Source organism: Tupaia chinensis, unplaced genomic scaffold (assembly GCF_000334495.1).
Source record: "Tupaia chinensis unplaced genomic scaffold, TupChi_1.0 Scaffold148192_1, whole genome shotgun sequence".
NCBI lineage: Eukaryota > Metazoa > Chordata > Mammalia > Scandentia > Tupaiidae > Tupaia > Tupaia belangeri.
In genome coordinates, this window is record NW_006208042.1 from 352,931 (window position 1) to 363,790 (window position 10,860).

At 38.9% G+C, this 10,860-nt stretch overlaps 1 protein-coding gene and 1 pseudogene across 1 annotated transcript in view; one reads left to right on the forward strand and one right to left on the reverse strand.

The window, feature by feature from the left end:
• Window positions 1-4,117, forward strand: part of LOC102471721 (membrane-spanning 4-domains subfamily A member 12-like) — a 12,256-nt gene extending 8,139 nt beyond the window's left edge. Inside the window, exons 5-6 of the mRNA XM_027768969.1 lie at window positions 3,503-3,613; window positions 3,795-4,117. Of these exons, the coding sequence (XP_027624770.1) occupies window positions 3,503-3,613; window positions 3,795-3,854 (171 nt within the window). The 3' untranslated portion in view covers window positions 3,855-4,117. The remainder of the gene's footprint in view (window positions 1-3,502; window positions 3,614-3,794) is intronic.
• Window positions 4,118-10,044: 5,927 nt separating this feature from the next.
• Window positions 10,045-10,860, reverse strand: part of LOC102473841 (polyadenylate-binding protein 1 pseudogene) — a 2,011-nt pseudogene continuing 1,195 nt past the window's right edge.

Genomic DNA, 10,860 nt, shown 5'->3' on the forward strand with positions numbered 1-10,860 from the left:
TTCAATCCTTTTGATTGATTGTGAATATTTGGGTTGACTCTATGCTTTTACCAATTGTAAATAATGCTGCAATAAACAAGGATGTACAAGTACTTTTCCAATGGAATATATTTCTATCCTTTGGCTAGATACCCAGGAGTAGAATTGATGGATCATATGTTAGTTCTATTTGTCAGTTTTTGAAGAACCTCTATATTGTTCTCCATGGTGGCTGTTCTAATTTACATTTCCACCAACAGTAGAGGAGAGTTCCCTTTTCTCCACAGCCTCACCAGCACTTTTCATTCTTTATTTTTTCAATCTTGGTCATTTTGACTAGGTTAGGTGGTTTCTTAATATGAGGCAGAAGGCAGCTAGAGGTCCGAAGTGGTCTTCCTGCTTCTCTGGTCTCACTGTCTCTCCCTGCTTCCTGCTTCACAGCACAAGGTTCAGAGGTTGGTGAAGAGTTTAGGAGTATCCAGTCTGGGATGTACCTAGGGTAGTTGGTAGACAGTGGCAGGTGGTCCCCTGCCTTAAGTGGTCTCCCTCACTGCTGCTATTCTCTGTTCCACATAAAAGGCTCAAGGGTATTGGTGACAAAGGGATCTCTATCACATACTCTACTGCATGCCTGTTCTCATTTCACTCTAAGGATGTGAGGCTATTTATTTTTACCTTATAACTGTCAACAAATCTAGATGAAAATATCTTTTTTCTATTTCAGCACTATACCTAGTCTTGTGATCTATAGGACTATAGAATAAAGTAACTTACCTCTATCTATTTTTGTCTTAGTCTATCTATAAAGGAATCTCTTATTTATTTGGCCATTCCAATGTTAATCATATCAACAATGGGGAACGATTTGGATCAACCTCTAAGACTCCTAAAAACACAAGAAAGTTATTTCCCAAATATCTTAAATTCTATATAACTAAGATAGTCAAGTTAGTAAATGGACTTTTTATTTTTTCAGTAAGGATGTGGCAGTGACAAAAGGCATCCCATTTTTACTAGAGAAATTCAAAGAATAAAACATTACCCCATTATCAATGTAAGAGTTTTCATGAGAATGTTGTTCTCTTAAAATCTAAGTAATAAAGTGACAGAATTAAATAAAAAGAATATTGCAGAGTCACAGAAATCAACTGAATATCAAAATTCACTATTATATGTTTTGTAAGGAAATCACACACAGCAAGAAACATAATGGACTCAGATAAACATGATAGAGAGAAAAAGTATAGTCATGGAACTGTAGAAGAAAAAGACAAAAAATAATTACAGAGATCATATACATGAAAGGTGCCTTGGTCTGCTTACAGAGATACCTGAGACTGAATGATTTATTTTAAAAAATAGAGATTTATTTGACTCATGATTCTAGTGGTTAGAATGTCCAATGAATGCAACTGGCACAGGGTCTGATGGGCACGTGCAGAAAGAGAGCAACCTAGGAAAGCCATTTTTATGACAACCTGAGAATGAGAACTAAGCCCTTTTCATAAGAGCTAGAACTCAGTTTCTCAGGAGTCCGCATTAATCCACACATGAGGCTAGAGCTTCCATGATCCCCTCACTAAGATCCACTCACTGTTTCACCACTTTCCAACAGAATTTGACTGGGGACCAAGTTCCAAAACAGAAACTTCCGATGGACAAACCACAGTCCAAAACACAGACAAATTTGATCCAACCTAGTGGTAATTTATGTTCCTGAATTAGAGAATCCAACAAATGGTTCAGGAAAATAAAAGTATTCAAGCACAGTAGAAAACAAAATTACTGTCAAAGGGAATAACTGATTTTAAACACTGAAAGAGAATAATCTATACTGGGAAAAACAGGTACAGAGTAATTATGTAAATGATGAGGGAAGAGTAATCCATTTAGTCAGCTAAGCCTGAATAACTGGAAAAATGATAGTTACAGAATTGAATAAAGTATGTTTAACTCTAAAAAAAACCGAAACATAAAATAGTCACCAAAAACTGGGTGCTAAAGAGAAGAGAGGTAAAATGAAAGAGACAGAAGAGTGCTAGTCACATCGTCTTTTCATGACAAACAACTATTTCATGCTATCAAATATTGAAACTTTAGGTTTGAAGTGACTTCGACTTTTTCATAGATTTCATAAACATTTTTGTTTAACTTAGCAGCTGTAATTTATTTTTTTTTCTAATTTTGCCAGAGCTGGGGTTAGCAGATGGTATAGTGGTTAAGGTGCTGCATTCCCACATTATTCAAGTTCCAGACCAATACCTTGAAAATCATGCAAGGCTTCTGTGTTTATGCATGCCCAAAATCTTGAGGGGAGGATGGAGAAGGGATTGTGACATGGCCATCTCCCCTGAGGGGATGATTTCTCACTTTCTGTCTCTTTGGTGAGCTCATAGGCCCTATGACAAATAAAAATAATAAAATAAAATTAAAATTAAAATAAACAACAACAAAAATTGCCATAAGGCACTTGACGGAGAGAGAGATATAGAGAGAAAGGGGTACAGTGAGAAAGCACACCCCATAGGGAATGATCACACTGCAATCCCATCTCCCTGTTTTAGGGCATGCATATGCACATACCTTGTATATTTAGAAGACACTGAATCCATGTCAAACCATGTGGTTGGTCATATGGGATCCAGCCATCTCAACCACTATGCTATGGACTTGCCCTGCAGACTTAATTTGAATGAAGTTCTTTTTCATCTTTAAAATTAAGGAAACTTAATACTTTTATTTCAAAGTAGAAAGTATAACATGATTTCATTCTGGGCCATCCCCATGGCCTGCTGGGGTTTTGGATCCCACATGGCCAACCACAGTTCAAATCTCAACTCTACTTGCTTAAAAAGCACACCAGACACAAATATATCTGTGCCCAAATCTGGACAGAATGGAGAAATGGAGAAGGGATTGTGAGTGACCATATCCCACTGGGAGTGTGGTAGTCTCCTTCTCTGTCTCTCTCTGACATGACACACACACACACACAAGCAAACATATATGACTCCATTCTTAAAGGAATATTTCTCTTATTACTTGCCGTCATTCCTATCTTGCTTAACGATTTTTTCCAATTTGTTATCTCTCCATACACCCATTCTTCTTGCCTTTTTTCTCTGCATAGAGATCTAGGATAATAGTCATGATTATCATTTTAATTATTTATAGGTGTGACATTTCAGATGGCCTCTAAGTTTCTATGTTGCTTGATTTATTTTTAATAAATAGTCAATGTTTTTATATTAAGTAAAATAAAGAAGCCATTAAAAAATCTACCCTCTCTTTAACACTTCTAAAAAAAATAGCCACTTCACAAAAGGAATATCTTCTGACATTTAAAAGAAAATCCTAAATAAAAACACATTTCCCTAAAGTATGCATTTGATGATAATGGAAAAATAATTATGTAGTGAGTTGAGAAGGAGCAATAGCACTCAATGAGTCAACAACATTTTGAAGCACCATGTGAGACCCTCCTGAAGATCCCAAATTTCGGAGTATTTATTTCTGATTTCAGATTGCTGGGAAAGGAATTTCAGCCATGCTGATGATCTTCTCCCTCTTGGAAATCAGCATAGCTTGTGCCACAGCCCACTTTGCCAGGAAAATAATCGCCAACCCCAACAGGGTGAGTTCAGCCTTTCCTATCAAATCATCTTAGTATGTGCTGGAGAAATACAGACTTACATGTCTTCTAGATCTCAAGATAGGCTTACTGGAGCCCACTTTATTCTTGACTCTGATGGGTCCAAGGGAGACTGAATTGGATTGCAATCACATTATTGATTGCTTTTATTCATTCTTTCCAGTCTGTCCTGGTTATTCCAACTGTGTATGCAAACAGCTCCTTGGCACCAAGCCGTTCCTGAGTTCCTCCTAGATATGAAGGTCTTCCAGCTAATACTCCTAAGTAATAAACGAAAAAGTCGTTTGTCCAGTTTTATGGGTTGAAAGTACTCTGCAGAAACTACTTAAGAAGTTGACGTTTACTGTCTACAATGACCACTAATCTTTAAAGATGGTTTGAAAACCACTTTCATATTCATCATTAATGTATCTCCTGTCACTACTTCTTCCTGCACACCAGTACTGCACGCTGGTGAAGATGAATGTCCAGAGGAGTGAAAATGACCCTGCAACTCTCCTAAAGTGACACATTTTCCTGTTTCTTGTTACCTTTTCTTCAATAAAAATATCATTAAAAACCAAAGCCTTTTTTTTTTTGGTATTTTTTTTTTTTAAATTCTTTGAGTTTGATATGGGTCATGGAGCAGGAGGTCAGACAAAACGCCATACAGCAGACTGATAACGGTGTCTCGGATGGTAATGTGCAGAGTCTATTTACTCAACAGGAACACTGAAGTGAGACAGATTTATCAAGAAAGTAGGTTTACTGGGCTCATGATTCTGGTGACTAGAAAGTCCAAAGACATGGAGCTGGATCCGGTGCTGTCATAACATGGTAGAAAGAAGCAGAAACGGAGACAGACATGTGCAAAAAGGGAATGAGAGAGATCTGGAGGCAGTCAGCTTGCTTTTACAACAACCCACTCCTGGGGGAACTAACTAATGAAAACACATCCCCTCCCAGGAGCTGGCACTGATTACTCCTGAGGGATGCACTCTCCCATGTCCCAGGTTCTTCCCACTTGGCCCCACACTCCACCACTGCCCCACTGGATATCCTTACATCATGAGTTTTCAGGGACAGGATATTTAAACCATAGCAATGTCCAGGTCACTGGAGTTCCTTTCCTCATTCTCTCCTCTCCTTTCTGTTCCAAAAGCCAATGCCTAACGGCTCTTGTTGAGGGTCACATTATTTTCTACATTAAGGTCATCAAACATCTTGCTTTTTGGATATGTAAAAGGCTTTGCTATTTACACATTTTCATGGGTTCTAAATTCATTTGGAATGAGTAAATCACAGGATGAGGATGGTGCATTGAGGGGTTTTCACTTTGGTTTCAGGTTTTTCTTTTCAGATGGGAGAAATGTGGACATGTTAAAAACCAGTGAAGAGAATCCAGGTAAGAGAGAAGAGATGAATGGCAGTGTAAACATACAGAGATCAAAACACAGATGGAGAACTCGCTAAGCCACAAGGAAAGGCAGTTTCTCTACATGACAGGAGAAAGGGAGGTGTAATTGTTGTACATATTCATCGGTTTGCAGGAGCGGTCATGAGTACATAAGGAAACTGATGGCGCATGTCATCTGTGTCACAGTAGAGGTGAGGTCATGTGCAAGGTGAGGGGCTTAGTAGAGCCACAATATTGAACAGAATAGGCATAGTGAGCAAATCATGAACTCGGCAAATAAACTGAGAAGAGAAACAGAAGAAATGCCAGGCTAAACTGAGGGCACATTTGAGGAGATAATCACAAATTAAAATACAAATTAATTGCTTCAGCAACGTGTGGCTGCTCAGATAGGGACCTAGAGAAAGCACCTATTTTATTTCATTCAGGATTAGGCATTTATTTTAGAGGAGGGTGATAAAAATAGCTAGAAACAAGAAAGCTTAGGGCATTGTCAAAATATCATGAAAAAAAAAAAGGGCTGCAGATTCTAAGCTGGATAAGGAGAAAAGTGAAAAAAATAATACAGATAGATACAAAATTGAGGTAGCTGCCTTTCTCCAGTGGAATTGTTGTCAAGAGTAAGCAAGATAATGTTATATAAAGATGGATTGAAAATAACAATGTATTACTCATTGTTTTTAAGAATTATTTTATTTAACTTCATTTATTATTATTATTTTAATATTTCCAGAGAAAGAGACACAGAGAGAAAGAGAAAGAGAAATTGAGAAAGAAAGCCTCCAGGTCCAGAACTCGAACCATGGTCGGCCATGTGGGAGTCCAGCACCCTTAACCAACACACCACCTGTCAGCCCCATTCTCATAGTTGAAGCTTAAAAATTATTTTAAAAAGCCAGTGGTGGGGGGGAATATAAGGACATGATAGGTAGACAAATGGAACTAATGGAAGAGTCAAAGGAGAAGATAGAATTTTTGCATCTGAGAAAGCAAATATATTACGTCAGATGATAGTACTATACCAGATTTGATTGAAATTGTTTCAAGGTTCTTTGTCTGCCTTTGTCACTGCTACTTATCCACCTGTGGGCTTTGGAATTCGGTGTCCTTCATGATGAAACTTATCAGCTCAGTAGAAGTGAAGACATGTGCTGTGGTCTGAGGGTCTAGGAACTAAATGGTGTCCCAAAAATAACTGAAGGAGTGGTATATTATATATTATTACATATTATTTTATATTACATATAAAATGTAAAGAATAATAACAAATAAAATGAAATATTTCTTCTAAAAAATAGTAGCAGTAATGATAATAGTTAATATTTAGCCTGCTCTGTGTCAGTCACGTCTCCAGATCTTGTGATTTCAACAGTCTTCCTTATTCAATTCCATGACAGTCAAAAGCAGAACTGTTCTGAAGATTCACAGGAAATAAAATGTAGAGGCACACACCCTTTTATTCTGCATCTAGAATGAGATCACTGGAGTTTGAATCTCAACTCTACTACTTAAATTTTTTTGGTTGGGAGGGTGGAGAGATTTTTGTTATAGGGCATGTGTACTTGCCAGAGAGAGAGTAAGTGCATTTACTTATCCATAGGTATGCATTACTTTCAAGCTTATGAATAAAATTATAATATGGAAATGGTAGCTGTAAGTACCTGAATTTGAACAAAATAAAGCAAAAGAATCCCTACACTCAACCATGCATTCTTAAAACATATTCCTGAACATCTTTATATTCTGAACTTTTCTAAATTATTTAAGCAATTGGCAAGAACACCCAAAATAATTATGTGTGTATTGTTAACAGCCATAGGCCCTAGTTCTGAGATGATACCTAATAGCTAAGAATCCATTTCTAAAAGAAAGCAGAGACCCTGATGGCCATTATTAGTTTTATCCTTGTAATTAACATTCTTGACATCTTTTTATTTATTTCCAACCCTCCTCCACAAGAAAAATAATTTCTTATCAACCAACCAATACAATCGTTAATTTACCTATCACAGTGCCTGGTACACAGTAACAGGAGCTCTGGTACACAGTAACAGGAGCTCAACAAATGCTAGCCATTATTATTTTCAGTTTTCTAAGGCATATCATAAATATGCATAACCTTCTGCACTACCCCACCCATTCATCCTGCACCCTTGCTTTACCCCCAAGTGTAATGGTAAGATGACAAAAATAAATCAAATTTTATTTAGATAGGGACCAGCAGTTAGCGTAATGGCTATGTCACTGGACTCCCATGTAGTTGACCGCAATTCGAGTCCTGGACCCGGTGGCTTAAACTCACATCGGGTGCGTGTGTGTGTGTGTCCCCAAGATCCTGAGAGGAGAATGGAGGAGAAGGGATTGTGGCATGGCCATCCCCCCTGGGGGGTGATTTCTCGCTTTCTGTCTCTCTGTCTCTCTCTTTCTGGCGAATGCATGTGCCCTATAGCAAAAACCTCTCCAGAAAAGAAGAAAGTTCTCTACACTGAAAGCTGAAGGTTAGAGTCTACTGTGAAACAGACATTTTCTGATGTTGACATGAGCGAATGGCTGTCAAAACCTAAGAAAACACTTTTTGAGTAAATTCCCAGTCAATGAAATCTTTAATTCTTCATATATATATTTAGTTTTGCTATAGGGCACGTGTGCTCGCTAGAAAGAGAGAGACAGAGAGACAGAAAGTGAGAAATCATTCCCTGGGGGGATGGCCATGCCACAATCCCTTCTCCTTCATTCTCCTCTCGGGATCTTGGGCATGCGTGCACATGTGCCCGGCATGAGTTTAAGCCACCAGGTCCGGGATTCAAACCACAGTGGGCTGCATGAGAGTCCAGTGACATAGACATTATGCCAACTGCTGGTCCCGATATAAATATTTTTATCCTGACTGACATGAAGGGAACTTCTAGGTCACCTACTGAAAAGAATCTGATTCAATGAAGAGTGGTTAACTGAAGTGTGTCTAATAACACCAGACAAAAGGTCAAACCTTATAGAACATACATAAAAAAGACAGGTAGGAAAACTTCCCAGTTTCTTTACTTCAGCTGGAAGGGGTTAAGCACAAGACTCTGCTTGGTCAGAAACAGAGCTTTTAAGCTATGTATTAATCTTTCAGGTAGGAAAAATTAAAAAGAAAAATAGCAAGGAAAATAAAAAATTATTAACTTATTTCTTGAACACTATTTACCAGTCATGCTGCTGTTTCTGTTTATCCCATTATGAAGTTGACAATGAATAAATGCTGCATCAAAAACTGTGATCCAAAGAGATTCAAGATGCTGATGCTGTCTACCTTTGGTCTCCAAGGGGCAGGCAATGGCCGGGGTTCTGAATTAGTGTGATTTGGACTTGACAGAGGAGAAGTGGAGGATGTCTGGTGCTGAGCTTTCCAGGCATGAGCGGTACTAACTGTGCTTGTCTTCGCAGTGGCCTTAGTCCCAGTAGCAGCCTGGTGCCTCTGGTTATGTGGTGGGGTGGTACCGACAGCAGTGCTTTGAGGCATACTTAATCTATTTACGGGTGTTGGAGGAGCACTATCCGATAGGGGTCTAGAAATGCCTAAGAATGCATCCACCAGACAGCTAATTCCATGCATGGAACAAAATAAATATTTGAAGCAGATGTTTAAGGCAGGGATACTGATTCAAATTTTGCAGCAATCTGCTTACATTCAAGAATTGCTCCTTAACATATGTGAAAAGCTAAACCATGTCTGTGTGGCAGACTCATTATTCATTTCTGGAGGGACCAGACTAGTATCTTCATCAGGAACTTTCAATGGAGGAAATGAAGTACCGCATGTAAAATGCGGCAATCTGAGGTGACCAGTGGGGCCCACATTGCTGAGGTGGGGGCCTCCACCACCATAGCACTCAGCCTTCTGCCTCATCCAAACCACGCCATAGGACGGGCACTTTCACTACCCTTATCATCCTGAGGGGGCTGGTCAGCCCACCTGTCAGCAACTCTCCCAGGGCACCTGGGAGAACTGAAGGCTGGTGAAACCTGCTTATTACCTACGTCACATGAGCTTGAAAAGCATTTATATTAATTTGTATGACCCCTCTTTTTATAAATTGAATGTAATTCCTTAAGACCTTTTGTAACATAGACATACAACAAACTACATAACATGTATACATACACACATGTAAACAGAAGATTTCATGGTATTTTAAACAGTACTTTATGCTTCCCGCACCCCCCAAAAAGAGAAGTTTCATATTTTAAGCCTACCGAATCCTTACAGATAACTGTACCAAACTGAGGATCAAAGAGTTGTCTTGATTAGCTCCACCCTGGCTTCTGCAGTCTTGCCAATCATTGCTTATTTTTACATTCTTTGCAAAGAACCGAAACTCTCACTCCTCCCCACTTGCCCAGAGGAGAAACCCCTTAATGCTGTAACTGATATAATCAGATTTTTTTCTAAGTCTATCAAAAGAATGAATAACTTGCTTTTATTTTTATACATGTACCCTCAACAACAAGTATTTTAACATTACTTTTTAATTGTTAATTTTGCCGTTAATTGTTCTAATCCTAAATATTTATTTGATAGGTACAATTTGTAGGCTAAGCAAGGTAGAAAGTTAATATTTTTTTACAGCCTATAGTAATCATAATTATTCTTTTTGAGCTCCTCTGTCTCTATTATGTGGATTTGGAAGGCACAGTGATCCCTTTGGAAAGCTGTATACAGGAGGGATGTGCAGATGCTCTGAAGGAGGAGGCAGAGGTAGCAGGATGTGGTGGACAGCATTGGCCTGGGCTTTGCTGAACATTATTTTTTCAGGATCTATAAAACATTCATTTGTTTTTATATTTTACTATTTTTTTGTGTTTTGTTTTGTTTTGTTTTTAAATCAATAAGTAATCTAGGACTAGCATTATGTTTGCTAGACCTGGCATTTGCTTGGTACATAAGGTTCAAAGTTTCCGTTCCTTTTTTTGTTTATTTTATATTTTGCAATTTTTTCCCATAATATTTAAGTTTTTTGATGTTTAGATAATTTTCTTCAGTGAAGCACAAGTTTCTTTTTGTGGTCCCTGATCAATTTTAAACAGTTGGAACACCAGTGGCACTGTTAACTGCTTTCTGGGCAGCCTCTTTAGCTTGGTGGGCTTGTAGTACTGCTACAGCTTCATCAACCTTAGAACGAAGAGACTCTGGAGACTCAAGCATAGAAGAAGTTCTGAATTATCAATCTCCAACAACATGCCAGTGATTTTACCAGTAAGAGTAGGGTGCATGACTTGAATAAGAGGAAACAGCCTTTCACCCAACATTTGCGTTTGCTCTTGAGGAGGGGCAGATGCCAACATGGAAGCAGTCAAAGGTTCCTGACCTTGTACATGAACAACAGGCTGTTGCATGGTAACTTGCAGCTGTGCAGTAAGATGTTGTTGAGGATTGCGAACTCCTGCAGCATATTTATATTGTGGAACAGTGTGGACAGCAGGAGTAGCTGCAGCAGCAGCTGCTGCAGGACATGGACCCATTGTCTGTGTTGATGTGTTAGCAACACGTTGTGTTGACATGACTCATGGAACCTGTGAAGAAGCTGGTCTCATAGTACTAAATGGTGGTCTAGGAGCAGCTGGGCGGATAGCACCAGGCATATTTTGGAATGGATGAGGTCTGGCACCCTGAGCATTCCAGTGAGGACTTGGTCTTAGTTGAACAATTTGGCTAGGAGGATAGTATGCAGCACGGTTCTGAGTCTGGGGGATAGCTGCCATGAAGTAACCTGAAGGAGGTGCTGGCTGGTAGGGGTTGATTACGGGGTTGGGCACAGCTCGTACACTTGCCATCCTCTGCATATACTGG